The 16739-nt window shown below is 41.9% G+C and overlaps 1 protein-coding gene across 1 annotated transcript; it reads left to right on the top strand.

Annotated features, from left to right (window-relative positions):
• Window positions 1-7108: 7108 nt before the first annotated feature.
• On the top strand, window positions 7109-15852 carry LOC109481260. The gene is made up of 6 exons (XM_019783798.1): window positions 7109-7353; window positions 8200-8245; window positions 13467-13501; window positions 13895-13925; window positions 14179-14223; window positions 14489-15852. Exons 1-6 carry the CDS (start codon window positions 7109-7111, stop codon window positions 14789-14791), a joined length of 705 nt encoding a protein of 234 aa, XP_019639357.1. The 3' UTR covers window positions 14792-15852.
• The last annotated feature ends 887 nt before the right edge of the window (window positions 15853-16739 follow it).

The raw sequence follows: 16739 nt of genomic DNA, 5'->3' as shown, positions 1-16739 counted from the left end.
GGCGTGTAAAGATACTGTGCTTCAAGTTCGAAGTTCATTTTAATTACACACACACAATCATTGCATTCACATAAAGATCGGACTATCATGGTCGTGTCTAGTAACAAAGGCAGCCCCACCGTCTTACCGTGCCTGTACCTAATTAAGCGCGCCTGGAACAGGCCAAATTCCAGCAACAGTTGCGGTAAGCACCGCGAGTGTTACTACCGCCGGCCAGATAACCAGGATATCTGCTTAGGGTACCTCTGCTACCAGACAACTGCCTAAACCTACGGCGTATTCCACAGGATTGTAAAAGTAGGGATGTTTCTAAAATATGCATTTACTTCAATATCAAAACAGCTACGGTAAAAATAAAAAGACGTGCATCATCCCGGACATAATGCCACACCACATGCGAAATAACACAGAAATGCGACGTACGGAAGAATGCGTTTTGGCTGCGAACATCTTCCAAAAAACTTGGCATCTCTTAAGCATGGGCAAAAACATCTGGAACCACTTATCAAAACCACCCCATATCTGCATGAAGTTCCATCCCCCACTGCTATTCCAAACAACGCGTTTTTCTGGACCATTCCAATTCGCCTCGTAATTGTAGGGGTGCGTCTGCAATATTACATTGACCGCGAAAGCAGCAACAGCAAAAATACACATTCGTGCATCAACACGGGCATGCCCGCAGACGGCGTATAAAATTGCGTGCCGATTACACAAAGAAAACCCAGTGCGAACATGAAAAATCAGCCGATCACAACACTCCGTCCGGAGGTCCTGACCTCCTTCACAGAGTAATTAATGTAAAAGCTAAAAATTCTGAAGTGGTAACATTGTTAATCTTAATTTTTTCATGATTTTCTTTGTTACTGCAAAATCATAATGTGAGTACATGTTCAGCCAGAAACTAAAAGCCATCATGTAAAAGTTTAAGACAATTGAAAGTAAGTGAAAGAATTATAGACCATAAGTGACTTATTCTATTATCTTTTATCAAACAGATGCCATCGAAGCTGGCCAGTTGGAGGAGGACATGGAGTTTTCTGCAGATATGACAAGAGGTAACGACAGCAAAAGCAAAATACATTATATGCACTTGAATCTCATTGTCCTATTACAGAAATCCTAAGTTATCGTAAACAGCGAGTCGTCATAAATAGAGTGTGCTCTCAATAGCTGCGTGTCCATCGACGCAGGTGTTCCACAGGGGTCGATTCTTGGGCAATGGTCCATTGCTCTTCCTTGTATTTAACCAGTATACGTATACCTTGTTGACAACCTTTTATCAGATTCACATCTTTTTTCTTGACAACACGGCGGTTTCAGCTAATAATGGACCAAACAGACCGAATCATGTTCTCGGCTTGGTGTCAGACTGGTCAAATCAGTGGCTAAGCTAATTTGATGAAATTCAAACCCAGCAAAGAAGAACTGGTGACTTATTCTTTAAAAAGAGAAAATTGTCAGACCCGACTATATTAACTTTAAAGGTGTTCAGCTGACTGTAGTTTTCTCCCACCAGCACCTAACCCCTTGATATTAGACTTCTTGATTGGACCCTATGATTTACAATCATTTCCGCTGAGAAGTACTTCCTATGCCTAAACTATGTTGTGATTGCACAGTCTTTAAGGGCCCGCATGCCGTAACGGCGAAACTGAGAGGCCATGCTGCCCGAAAGAGGCCAAGTCTAGCGCCTATGACACCAATGGCAGTAAGACATTTCTGTCATATCATTTTAAGAGTTACCATAATGGTTATGTATAATGCAGCTAATCCAATGTATGCTCAACTGCTAACACTTTTTAAGAACCTTAACTTGTTATGTATCCAGTCTCACAACACATAAAACCACAATTACAGCTTAGAGAGATTCACAATCTAATACATTTGACAATTGATGCTCAGTCAGCATTTTTGGCATTTCCTCATATCTCTTTGGCATGATTTATGGCTGATGATGTTAACTTTTGCCTAGCTTTCAAGTGTCACAAGTGTAATATCCCTTCCATCTACCACTATAGTAGAATAACATATTCTTACCAATCATGAACTGTATAATAATTATATATATATATATTTGTATATATTGTAAAAAAATGATGTACCTCTCTTCCTTGGTTGCATATGTCACATGATTTTACGTCCAGTAATGTTCCAGAGGGCACTGCAGTCATGTAAATCATATCAAAGGACTTAAACTACAATTTGGAAAATCATTAAAAGAAAACAAAAAATTATGAAATATATTCTTCGATAATGAGGGATTATGACTTTGGAAACAAATAGTAATACATTGCAACTGGAAAGACTTTCCTGTTCATTCTTTTTTTAGAATTGCATTTTTGTGCACTAAATATCTTTTTTGTGGTACTGATTTTCAGGCCCCGATAAAAGCCGTCAGTGACATCAGTGATCAGTGACATCAGTGATCAGTGATCTGTGACGTCAGTGATCAGTGACATCAGTGACATCAGTGATCAGTGACGTCAGTGATCAGTGACGTCAGTGACATCAGCCGTCAGTGATGAAGATTGTGCAACTTTATTAAAGCTTCCCAAAAATATCCACTGTGTCTTCACTGTGTCTTCGCAGTCAGGTGGTTTATCTGAAACCATGTAGCTACATGTATGAGTGAGAACTTGGTTAACTCTGATATTGCCCACGAAATTCGAAAGGTGGCCCAAAATTGACATAGTCTTTACAATAACTACCCACGTGACAATTATTACAATCCATCAAGAAGTTGTGCAGATATCAATGTCACAACTGTGTCGGAAACACACACACAGACAGACGGACAGCCCGAAGAAAAATCCATTTCATGGAGGTAATAAGTTAATATTAAGGCATATTGCTGGTATTTAGGGCCTAGGGACAATTTAGTAAATGTAGTACTTGTCCTGTAGATAATATGAGGTAATGATAAACCATTTGGTGAAATACCCAGTTATACCTGAAAAGAATGTAACTGGTTTATCTTGGATTTCGGTCAAATTACCCTGAATTATGAATGTTTAACCATAAAAAGTGCATTTAATAACACAGGATCTTAGATCTTATTTATCTGAGAAACTATGAGTCTTACATCTGACTTTTGGCCCAACATACCTGTCAGAAAGCCGTTGCCATGGGAACGAAAAATATAATGGAATGATTATTTTTGGAACGAAATTATAACGTAATATTTTAGGAAAAGTCACCAAGTTTCGTAGTCCTAGCGTAAGCCGTCAAGAAATTATCGGGTGAAAGTTGTCGCGGGAAATTATAGCAACCCCCCAAGTCTAGATAGGTTGATAGCGACTGATCGTTTAAAATGCCTAACTAGACGACTGTATACACTTGGGCCGTATGTGTGAACAAAGGTGTGAAAGAGCCACGCCCCTTCCCACCCCCGTGAAGTGACCTGCGATCGCTTTTTGTCACGATCGCTCTACAAGGGACCGCTTGCTATCGCCTGCGGTGCAAGGTCTCGGTTGCGATGTAAAGTTTCGGATGCGATGTAAACTTTCAATGACTCGGTTGCGATGTAAAGTTTCGGATGCGATGTACACTTTCAATGACTCGGTTGCGATACAAAGTTTCGGATGCGATATAAAAATTCGATTGCGGTGTTAATGCTCGACTGTGATTTTGTGATCGGTTGCGATTCTAGAATTCGGCTGCGACATCGCGATGGACTGCTACATGACGATCGGTTGTGATGCAATGAATAAGGTTGTCGTTTTCCTATTTTGACCGTCGTTGTCAACGACGGTTGTAGAACTGTCGAATGATGGATAGCGAGACGCTGGTAAATTCGCGGGCGAAATTCAAACGAAATCGGGTAAAGATGACGCCGGCTCTGCCCTGACCCATCGTTGTGCAGCCTTGTTATCGAACCCCAAACAGGACCTGTTAGACCACAAACTTTACCTAAGCCGACTGTTGTTTAAAATTCGACCGATGTTTTAAAATGTCGACTGATGTTTTAAAAACGACTGCTGTTTTAAAACCCGATAGCTGTCTATCAAACTCGACTGCTGTTTTAAAACCCGATTGTTGTTTTAGACTTGACTGGTGATTGCTGTTTTAATGACTCGATTGCGGTGTCAAAACTCGTCTCGGATGCGATATAAATAAGGACTCGATTGCGACTTTGATGTAGGAGCGTGTGTTGTTTCGGTAGAACCAGACTGGATGCCGACGAGCCACGTGTAACTACGCCCATGCGTGCATCACCGGGTGCGGAGAACTCCACCCACAATACGAGGACAAGAAACAAAAATAGCAATTCGTGGAGTCACCACTACACCGCCAATCTTGGATAAATGAACTTGCGAACGACCCGATAAAGAATTCTTGCTGGACGGCGTGCAGAATGGATTTCGCATCCTATCCGAAAACTTTCCCATGTAGAATGTCGTAACTACAAGTCAGCGACTGACCCCAACGTGCGTGCAAAGGTTGAAGCTCAAATCTCCAGCGAACTAAACAAAGGCAACTATGTGCGGAGCGACACTAAACCGACGATTGTAAGCGCGCTAGGTGCTATCCCTAAGGCGAATACTGATGAAGTAAGACTCATCCACGACTGCAGTCGTCCTGTGGGATCGGCTCTTGACTATGTAGAACCAGGTTGACTGTTTAAACTCTAACATATATGTTTCTCCCGTACAATTACACCACCCTCGTCTGGCATAATAACACTAAACCAGAAAAGGAGTTATGGATCAAGGTCGGCGGGGATCATGGCAGGTTCCTTTAAGATGGCCTTCCAGATCATGAACAAGGTGTCCCCCAACTCTTAGAAGAACACCAACGTCTTCTGCATTTTTAATGCAAAAGATAGCCGAGAAAACCTCACCTTGGGGCAACCGGCCGGTATGCCCAAGAAATACAAGACCTACAAGCTTTGAAGTGGAAGTAAGTTGAATAATATTTCTGATGGGTTTGATTGACACAAGAACTTTTTTTTTCAAAAGTACTAAATTGCGTTGTATCTGATCACTCAAAATCTTGTTTCTACTTTCAGGAGCACAGATGGGGAAGAATTGCAGGTGAGGCTGTTTGGAGCGGGAGACTACGCGTACCTGTGTCTCTGGAATGGACTATCTGGTGCTTGTGGTAAGGACCTTTTGAACACTCATTTCAACACATTAATCATTTAACTATTTCTACATATCATCAAGCTAAGGTTAGGACATCTTGCCTCTAGTCTAAGTTTGTCCTGTTTCACACTATCACAGGCCCCCACCCTTGTTTGTAGTGTCACATCAAGCAAGACGAAATAAATAAGGTTCTACCACATCTACATCAACAAATGATTGAACTCAGCTTAATCGGGTCATTCATACCACTGTTGTCATAGATATACTAGTACAGCTACAATGCATTATTCTTGTTTCTCTCTGTCTTCCAGACGGTGATATAACATCATCCATGGCCTACTACCGGGAACATGTGCCACAGGGTACAGTGCCTGTGAAATCATGTCGTACCGTTCATCCGGCGCTCGGGCTTTGGGCTGGGCTTATGGGCGAGCAGGATCTGGAACAGGTCCGTGCATTGTTCAACTCAAATCTCCAGGACAACCTGTGGCGTGGAAGTCCCTGTCACCGTGGTCTCCGGCCACGGTTGACTATTCCTCTGCAGAAACAATGACTCAGTGACGCCTCCAAGGAAACTTTTCATGGAGTGAAACGAGTGCCAACACTCTTGTACAAGAACCCCAATCAAAGTGTCGAGGAACTGAACCTACAATATCTTGAAGAAACTGCAAGTGAGCCCATGCATGACTTGTCAAACCGCGCCAAAAATCTTCTGTCATAGCTACCATCTAGAGTACCAAAAGAAGTGTCTGAAACAATCGACACTGTACATATATGCAGGAAGTCTAATGAGAAACTAGAATACACTTCACCAACCGAATAACTATACCACTCATATACACGAATAAAAACGATATGTTAAACCGATAACTGCCTGCTGCATTGAGTCTGATTCTGAGCAAATTAATTACTTGAGCACTTGAGCAAATGAAGTTTTCATAAAAAAAGAACATACTGATGTAGTAATAACTGAATTACTGACGTATTATTGGAGATACATCGTAATCATTCGTTAAATACACTGTATCATCACGAAGCTCAAACGGAAAACATACCAATAAGTTTCTTGAGACACACCTTGTCTTATGCCATCTACGTCGACATGGATACTGTAACCGTTAACTGCTCGGAGCCGATTACTAGTCAAGGCTTGACTGGGGCATGGCCTATTTTTCTATATACATCAGCAGAACGCAAACACCTGTTAGGCCTGACCATGATCGTCGACTCAGCAGAAAACGAATTTAAATTTGAATATTTATAACGTTGTATGTGAAGTACTAACCAATCAGAGTGTTATACATTACGTCACCCCATTGTGACGTATACTCCAGTATTTAAATCTAAGCAAAGCAGCGAGACAAGAGAGGGCAGTCCCTGCACGTCCTAGGTTAACACCGAGCCGGGCTCCAATTGCCGTATGCACAAGCGGCCAGACGACAGCGGGCAGTCTGCCGGGGGACAGCGCCACATGGCCACCGGGCGGAAGGTCCTGGGAAATTGTGCTCATCCTCCACAAATATGCACGTCCCACATAGTATGTACATTGTTAGTAATGTCATCTGTAAGATTGTGTTGGAACACCCCAGTCAAGCTCCCCTGGGCGTGAATCTGGGGAAATGACGCAAGGCCCTGTGCCCACAACAGCTGCTGGCACCGGGAAAAGACGCACAATCTGGGGGCCATGACTGCGTCTCGTTAAGAATGACGCAAAGCCCCTAATCCATGGGAAAATCAAAACGCGACTTTTTCCCTTAAGACGCAAAACGCTATGAAAAGAGGCAAGTATGGTCGAATGACGCAGTGCTGAGCTGCCAGAGATAGGAGAGCCATTTCAAGTCACCCGAAAGCCACATAAAAACTAAAAAGGTTACTTTTGGGGCGCAGCCCAAAAGGCTTAATTAGATACACATACTACTCGCGCACAGCATGCTGGGTAAGCAGCAGGAATCTCCTCAGTCCATTCCCGACACGCTGGCAACAGGGAGCAATTCTGTACTTTGAGGGAGCGATTCTGTAAGATGAAGAAAACTCGAGCGGATCGGAAGAAAAAGTGCCCGGGTTGCGGACAACCCACAGCCCTGCACGAGAAAGGGAAGGCCAACAAGAACTGTCCCGGCCTGGATATCGACCCGTCCTCCGACTCGGAAGCTGGCTCGGAGACGACGCCGGGGAGCCCTCCTCCAGCTCTCCCCGCTACCTTACAGGACACGATGGACTCCCTCAAAAAGAAGAAGGAAGAACTGCAGAATATTCCACACCATACGTCCGTTGCAATCCAAGCACACGTCAAATGTTTATAGACCAAAGAGGGTAACTCTATAGCAGGTCCTTAAAAAATCTGCTATGCAGTAACAAAAGCCGTGGGTTCAAGCGAGGGAGTAAGCACACAATGTAAACCTCCAAAGGGCCGACAACAAGTTACAGATACCCGTATAAAAGATGGTACCGGTAACACACAAGCAGACAATCCCGTGTTCCGTGCCCTCCTTTTTATGCATGGAGAGGCAACTAAAGACAACTTTCATCACGGTTTTGTTAGAACACCCCAGTCAAGTGTTCACGCCAAATCAACGACATTTCTCATTTCTGCACCATAGATGACAATCCTGCCATTTTAGGGGCTGACATAACTTTTAAGTGCAAGCACACCAGCGGCAAATGACACAACTGTTCCTTTCAACCAATCGGATACCAGTCAAGATCGGGAATTCGCGTAAGTAAAATGGTTTTGAACTTCTATCCAAATCAGTCTTCTGAAAGTTATGGAATCTTGGCCTTGTATTATGTTCAACCGAGGAGGTTATAGTGTAGACCTCCTTGGCTCAACTTGAAGATTGGTTGATTGAATTCGAAACTAGAGTGAGTCAGAATTTCCATTGATTACAAATTCCAATCTTATACTCCTTGATATAAGCCCTCTCACTGAATACTGTGATTTGAATTTAAAATCTCCCCATCAACCAACTGTATCTTTTGGAATCATTACTAAGGGCTGTTATGACTTCGAAAACAAAACCTGGGTCTTCTTTTTAATGGCTAGTATTAGAACATTGTACATGCATACTCAAATTAAAAGAAACAAACAATATCTTTTGACTGTGACTTACAGGGAAATGTTGCAGCAGATCTACGACAACGAAGAAGCGCTGGACTATGTCAGTAGTCATGACGCTGACACATCACGGTGAGGATCCATTTTTCTCAATACTTACGCCTGCCTAACCACTTACATGTACTCCCTAGACCTCCGTGTTGGTGGGAAGGGGTGGGACATGTTGTAGGCTAATTAGGGAATTTTCATGCTGGATTGTTTATGCTTCATGTTGTCGGGAATGACTAAAAAATTCAACAACTTGTTCGCCACTGTACAACCACTCTCACATGGGAGTAATGTTGCAAGCCTCAGGGATTATTTTATCACTTTTTCCGCGGTAAATGCTCCACGGAACTTCACTCGCTAGATCTAGTGCCCCCACTTCGAACATTCTCAGTAAATACACGTCTTGCCACTTCTACTGAAGCAAATGGCCTTTTCTTCCTCCATTGACCACCTCTTAGGAGGAAGTTTCATGCTGATTTAGCTTCTTTCCTGGAACAACATCACTAGGGAATGCCCTACCATATAATTGTTTCCCATATGGGTATAACCTTAAACTTTTCAAGTCTAATGTCAACAAACATCTGTCCTCACTGGCTGTACAAAACATTTTGAGTAGTTCTCTTCAGCCTTGTTTTCTGGTGAATCATGAAGTAAATTTTAAAAAAATGTTTGGTTTAAATTAAAAAAGACTGCCTGAGCTGTTTAACAATATACACACATATAATGTAAGAGTACATGTTTGATATCACCTTTGGTAAAAGTTTGTGGAATTTTATTTTTTAGATTTGCAAGAAAGATGTAACTCTGGTGGAGGAAAAGTGGTAGAAACGCCCAGAGAGACTGAGGGGACGAAACAAGAAAATTGGTTTCTACGTGCAGTCACCCACCAAAGCTCTGATGATGAGAACTACGGACCCGGCCTCCGCGAAAATAAACCTTGGTGGCCCGTCCAGAGTCACAATCGCCAAGAAAACTGCAAGATATACCACCAAAAGTGGAACACTGCACGATCATGTCCTTGTGTTCCATGAATTGGCATGTGATAGTCCAACAGATGTTTTGCCCATGATCGACATGACCCCTGTCGTGATGCAAGGCTAAAGCCAGCCATCCGGTTCGACCCACAAAGACCAATGTAGACCTAACCTTTCCCGTCGACCTAGAGTACGTGAAAAGCGGGCTGCCCTGAAGGTGTTAGTAGAACCGAGGCCCGCGTAATACTGTTATAGAGCTTGGACGGGAACCTATCAATGCCGATAGCAGTCGACTACCTAGCGAAGAAAAGGAAGACGGGAAGTGATGCAACAAATGTTTGCCAGCAGGGTGAAGACAGTCCAGGTCTGACGCAGGTGTCTCCAGGCTGTGTAAGCAACTGTGGCACGTGCCTGACCAAGTTACCATTGTGGAACACTTGGACATAAGACAATATACCCGGAATGCCAGGGCATGTTTCAAGTGCATCGAAGAAACACAACAGTGCTCGTCATGGTTCTGAGCACAGGGCAACAAGAAAGCCATGAGAGGACTGGGTGACATCGCCCAAGCATACACTTCCTTACAACTCCACGTGTACAGTCCGTGCATGTGGGAAAGTCACTTGAAGGCTGGCTTTGCTAACTGGTTCCTAATTGTATGCGAAGAGAGGCGACACAAAAACGCCGGCTGAAGAAATTACTACGGGGAGATGAAGTCAGAAATAGAGACCGCGGTTATCCAACTCCTGCGTAATACTGCGAAGTCTGTATACAAGATTGTACAGGACCTTCTGAGAAACCCTGAGAATGCCCAAACAGTTTCAGAATACTATTTTTTTTTTCAATCTTGATACAAATTTATTTGTATTGTAGGTTTAACTAAATCAGTACAGAAATGTGTGCCTCATTTCGTTTTTCCATATGTTACATTTAGCTCTGCCATGAGGTCATAACTAATGACATGTCAGATACCTAATTTGTTATGGTTCCTGGTGGCGGGCTTTTCAACCTCATTTCCCCTGTGCTGAGAGACTGACGGAACTGCTTCAATTTTGAACTTGAAACACTATGACCTAGAAAGACAATAGTCCTGTTCATCTTAGTTGTCGCCATCACAAAAATGTAACACCGCAATTTGAGAATCTGGTAGTCAAATTTTCGACTGTGGCTCACATAATTTTCAGGTTCTACCTCTAGTGATAGTATTGAAGCCGGCCCTATACGGTACAAGTAGAAGCCCCCTGAATGTGTGATTACCCAAAATGTCCCCCCGGTTTGGCATAAATGTACATTTAACTCATTGTAAACACAAATAGAAGTCTGACAATGTTTTAAAAATCTCCTATCACAATTTCACTTATGAATGAGACTGGTAACTTTTAGATGGGGATGTTAAACCACCAGTCCAAAAAGTCATTCTTCTCCCTGCCTAACTTAATGCAATAACCGGTACACATAGAAGGTTAAACCAACATTCTTTGTTGCTTTCATCGTCTTGCTTGCTGATAGACAAATTCTGTCATTTCAGCTCTCTAACTGGGAGGGGAAGGAGATAAAGCCCGGGCAACTTGTGGCTGTTTGCTTCAGTGCCCCCCGCCGGTTCCACGTCGGCAAAGTCCTGAAGAGTGACATTGAGGAGTAGGAAGTACAAGTGCAGTTTTACAAACCTGCACGGAAAAACCTCCTGGTAAACTTTGGAGCGCTAGAGTGGGTGTAGCTGTAGATTTATCAAAAGACGGGGTCACCCTCCTGCCTCCCTCCAAAAGTGAAGAGGAAAGACTAAAGGAGACGGCTAAGCGGTTCTGGTCTGCGGAAAGCAAATAAGGTAGAAATGTTAATTGTCCACAATCAGTTATTTTTCTTTGTAAATAATACACTTCTTTCAATTGGCTCTTTGGCACTGGCCAAAATAAATCTTGTTTAACAATACACCATATTTTGTTTAACTGCACACATTTACAATGGAGCATTTGACGTTTTGTGAAAGAAGTAAAAGACCTAACCTATCAAAAATGTTCTCTAATATACATGTACATGTATTTCACCAATTATTTTTCTTAACTTTGTTTTTTTCCCTTGTTTTCAGTGTTGCAGTCACAGGAGAGCCTGGGCGGTCTGCAGATGATTCATTTTTTAAGCTTTTGTAGTAAAGGTAATAGACTTTAGGTATTTTTTTAATCCGTAGCGTGACTTGCATATTGACAATGTACATTGTAGTTTGTAACCATGGTACTAGACTAGCGTTGTCATTTGCTACACAAATAAAAAGTTGTAACTTCTACTAGTAATTATTCTGAAATGTATAACCTGTCTACCAACAGCCAGAATGTCACCCAGTTTTAGAAGATAACTGTTGGCTCTACTTAGGACTCTTTTAGTTGCCAAATGCAACTTGAGCAGGAAAAATTAGGAACTGCGCAGAGAGGGAAATGAGACAAAAACCGCTTGTAATTTGACCTCTTGTGATTAATTGCATGCTTTCTATGATGTGCAAATATGCGTTTTTCACTCCTACATGTAGTTAAGTTCTATATACCTTGTACATGCTGTTACTTAGGTGTCATACATGTGACAATCTGCTTAAGTCATGTTAGTATGACTGAAGAAGTCGCTTAATTTAGCCTGGAATATGATGACTAGATTCCTATGGTATCTAGTTCGTACCAGTGGTTGTCAATGATAGAAATTGCAAGGAAGTCTTTTAAGGCAGAAAATGTCCTGGTTATGACCACTTTAGTTTAAGACTTAGAGAGTGGCCTTGTCTTGCAAAAACCTGCCGTCTCTCAAAGATAAACAATTCCCCTTCCTATACTTGTTGTTTTGTATTTGTTTCTTGAAAGTGCCAAATAAATAAACAATAAACAACAACACATGTTCTGGCTCCAGCCTGTATCTTCAATGATCAGATCCTCTTTTATGTGATGAAATAAAATTAAATACTGTATTACGACAATGTGTTAAATGGATGTTTTGTCATGGTGAAAAGGGAAGTAATGTTTCATTTTGTGTCCGATTGACCTAAAATTCGCACCTGAGCATTGGCAAATACCATGTACCATTCCATCGAGATTTTGTTGGCCCAAAATTAATATTTCGGCCTCCAGCATACTGCTGAATGACCTGGAATTCCATACAGGGTTCTGATTATGTACTGGGCAACACACCTTTAAGTTGAGAAACCCAATAACATAAAATATGTAGGCCCAGAGGACTTCATTCACACTAATGGTACAGAAATCCCGAACCATCCAATTCTATTACATCGGAGAAGATTTTGAAATTCTTAGTGCGGTCCTCTCAAGACACCTCCGAAAACATAATATATCTAGGCAGCGTTCCCACCAGCCCTGCTCGATGAGTGCATCCAAAAATATTAGGTGGGGGTCATCAAGCACCAAAGACAAGCGTTGTAAGACTCCCTGAGACCCACACATACCTATTATACAGGTGCCTATTACTGTCCTATATTGCCCCTTAATGTTACACAACACAATGAAATTGCATTAGGCAGCAGATGAGCCAATGCCTATATACACGTAAACCTCAACTCTCTTTTAAACCTTATTCCTGCTTTGTCACATGTAAATCCTCCAACATCCCCCTCCTGATGATGACTGTGGACCACTGAAATTTCTGTAGTTTTTAGATAATATTTATCATTTAGTGTCATAAAAATGTAAGATAGCATATAATGGGTCAGACGGGTTATGATTCTATGCAATGTTAGCCACAAGATTTACATAGAATTCCATATAAGAGACAGGTGTTATATAGAATTATATATAATGGATGCAAGTCTTATATAGAATTCTATATAATGGTCAGAAAGATTATATAGAATTATATATAATGATAAAAATGTGTTATATAGAATTATATATAATGGTTTACGGTGGCTTACAGTGTTACATATAATTATATATTGTGTTATATAGAATTATATATAATGGTTTACGGTGGCTTACAGTGTTATATATAATTATATATAATGCTAAATTCAATACATAGAATTATATAGAATTATAATTATATAGAATTAAACTATTCCCAAGAGACTCGTTTATGCTTTCTGCATATCAATTACCTTATGATATATCCTAGAAAAAATANGTTCTGCCATCAATCATTCCAACGATGAGCTCTTTATTATTGCTGAAAGGAGGCTTCCCGTCTGATTTTCCAGCAAATTCAAAATGTTATAACTTATGAACATAAATATTTTTACTTATGGACGGGCTTTCCATCAAGCATATGTAAATGTAATGGATAATTCATTACCATTCCATGGTTTCTTTTCAACAGGATGAAGATGGTGCACTAGACAAAAAACAAACAAGGTAAGAATATGCTTTGATATTTCTTAATATATTCATTAAAGCCGTTTTGTAAATTTTGTTCTTGAAATGCAATACAGTGAAAGATCAGAACCTTTGCTAAACTTTGTGTTCATGTCAGCCTCACCGGCTATAGGAAAAGTCGTATTTCCACCGTCTTCCAAACTAGGAAAAGTCGTATTTCCACCGTCTTCCAAACTAGGAAATACCACGTACTGTAATACTAACTATAATTCTCAAGATGATGCAGGTATAGAATATTTGAAAACGACACCGCTTTCATTGTCCATAAGTAAGGACAATACCGGTAGTGTGTCGGAAATCAAAACGATGTCCAGTTGGCTATGAAGTGACATTTGTGTTAATTCATAATGATGATCATGTTTATTTTGACAGCATCAAGAGGAAAAGTCAGGAACATCCACCGGTATGTGAAACTAATCGTCATTGTCTTCACGTATCACTATAGCTCTCTAACCAGTGAAAGCAATGCTCAGAAGGGAAGACAAAGTATTGCGACATGTCTGTAAACATTGTTCTGTTCCACGAAGTATAGTATGTATACGTAGATGTATAATGTATATATATAAAAGTGTATGTGTTCCTGATAAGACAAGTTTTATTATAATAATGTATTGTATTTAAGATGCAGTCCAAACAGTCTCTCGTTTTTGACACAGGGTCCGACTAGAAAGTCGAAGAGGAAAGATCAAACAGATCTGCCGGTAAGTAGTAATTCATTGAATCATCTTACAGAAGTTGCGCGCGCGTGCATGCCATGAATCACAAGGAATCACAATCCCTTACATGTAGATGAGCCTCCTAAATGCTCTAAGGCGCCTAATATGAAATCCCACATGAGCATATGGCAATCATATGGCGATATGTTAAATTTTTCTTGTAACGTTTCGCATAACATGTCCACCGCTTCTGAACGAAAAATGCTACTTCAACTAACACGCAGTTCTCTTTGTTTCATTGTTTTTACAGGAGAGCGAGTACAAGGTTGGCCACTTCGTTGTAGTGAGCGAAGTGGTCAACGACGGCGAAGACACTGAGCCGTGGTTCGGGAAGGTCGTCGCCGTCAACCCAGCCCGGCAGACCCTGCGTCTGGTATGGTATGAACGAGACGCCGAGACTGAGATTTACAAAAGGGAGACAGACAAAAAAACCAGAAAGCTTTTGGCAGAGCAGAGTCGTCCCTTCAAGGACATAGTCACAACTGTGACCTTCGCGGACGACATGACTTTGCCGCCCGGAGAGTGGGTGAAGGCAAAAAAAGCCTGTGAGTAGTGCAATGATGAACTTTCTTCCAGCAAATGGTATACGCAGATCAAATTTTCCACGACTACTGTCGCCTTCTTCAGGATTGATTATGACCAAACTCTATCCAAGGAAACGGTGTGGTCCGGTGACTCGATGTCAATAAGTTTAAAGATTTGTGATGACAGCAAAATGGCGTCCAGGTCCCAACGATCGGTCTGTCTCGCCTGAGTAAATCCCTTTTCTTGTAGTTACCTGACACGGAATTCGGTAGACGCCGCCGCACTTCTCTTTATCCTCTCTGTAAATGTTGTCTTTTCGTGTCACCAGAGGCTAGTGGTTGTGTTAGTGAGTTTGAAGCAGTGGAGATTCCATGTGAAGTAAAATATTCTGCGCAGTGGTTCCAAGACGGTCTTTATGCATATGGCGGGTAATGCACCTTTCGTCCCTCTATTTCGTTCCTCCGTTACGCCTTGTTTCGGCTTCGGCGCGGTTGCCTTGTCAATGGCCCACTAAGGGTTCCCATAGTCCTTCAGTGCTTGTTGGGTGTGCTGTTTTTCTGTCTCTTTGTCGTGAGGATGCGCTATTATGGAGTCGGCTCTGTGGAACAGCGTCTTAACGACACCAAGCTTGTGTTCAAGAGGGTGATTGGTTCTGAAGTTCAGGTAGTTTGGTCTGTGTGGGTGGGTATGTTCCCGGTAGATGTTTAAGCGCAGTGAACAATCCTCTTGGATCTTGGTAAAAGGTGTCGATAAAGGGGGGGGGGTCTGTCTTTTCCTTCTCCGGGGTGAATTTGATGTCTGGATCAAAAGAGTTTAGATGGTCTGTGAATTCCTGCTCATGAGCCTTGGTGAGTTTGGTGTGACTGTGCGAGGTTACGTTAGTGTTTGGTCAATATCGATCCTGAACAGGGCGACGGTAGTGGTCGATATTTTGATCTGCGTATACCTTGTGCTCACTCACTCACTCACTCAGTCCTCTTGCACGATGTGCGTAGAGCCAACAGTTCCACCACTTTCCCTTTTAATACAAAGGAAGATGACCCGTTGTATTTTGAAACAAGTCCACAGAAATATTTTATTTGTGACAGGTCAAATTTACCCCAAATTGACCCAACTTTACTTAATACACTTTCCTCTGCTGTGTGATGTGCATTTCTACTTCTGGTCAATGTGAAGAGTATCTACATGTATGTTTTAATTGGTGAACACCACATGCCATACATGGGCTGTGTGCTTGCAGTGGGTTAACGTTAGTCCTTCCGCTCAAGTCCAATTGTGTTGACTATTGTTTTTTTATATAGTCATAGAATAATTAGTCAAGATGGTAAGCTTGTTTTGATTGTTTGCTCTTGGTGCAACGATATAACGTTTCCTGTTTTTAGTATTCTTTCATATGTTCTAACTGATTCAGGTTGTTCAAATCTGATGTACACAGTTTTAATTTTTCAAGATCACTTAACTTCGTACTAAACGGAAAGTTGTTCGGAATCAAATGCGTTCTTTATTCTAATTTCTATCGAGAAATACACTGACTTCCTTTTTCATGTACTGCACGTTGATTTTTTCATGTATTGCACTTATCATATTGTATTGGATAAACATGGTCAGGAAGCTTTAAAGATCGACAAGACTGTTTTTACTGTTCACTACATCTATCCCTATTAGTCTATGGTAGACCACACGTACTCTTAGAACCCTCTTTGGCCTGGTGGAGGGAACTTCCCTCGTGCCGGACTTCACGCGAGAAAGACGGTTCGTGTCGGCCTGGTCGAGTCGCGAGGGAACTTCCCTCGTGTGTGACTTCACGCGAGAGACCGTTCGTGTCGGCCTGGTCGAGTCGCGAGGGAACTTCCCTCGTGCCGGACTTCACGCGAGAAGACCGTTCGTGTCGGCCTGGTCGAGTCGCGAGGGAACTTCCCTCGTGTGTGACTTCACGCGAGAAGACCGTCCGTGTCGGCCTGGTCGAGTCGCGAGGG

This window comes from Branchiostoma belcheri, unplaced genomic scaffold, assembly GCF_001625305.1.
Source record: "Branchiostoma belcheri isolate BF01 breed outbred unplaced genomic scaffold, Haploidv18h27 scaffold541, whole genome shotgun sequence".
Taxonomy (NCBI): domain Eukaryota; kingdom Metazoa; phylum Chordata; class Leptocardii; order Amphioxiformes; family Branchiostomatidae; genus Branchiostoma; species Branchiostoma belcheri.
This window is presented reverse-complemented; position numbering and strand designations above follow the sequence as displayed.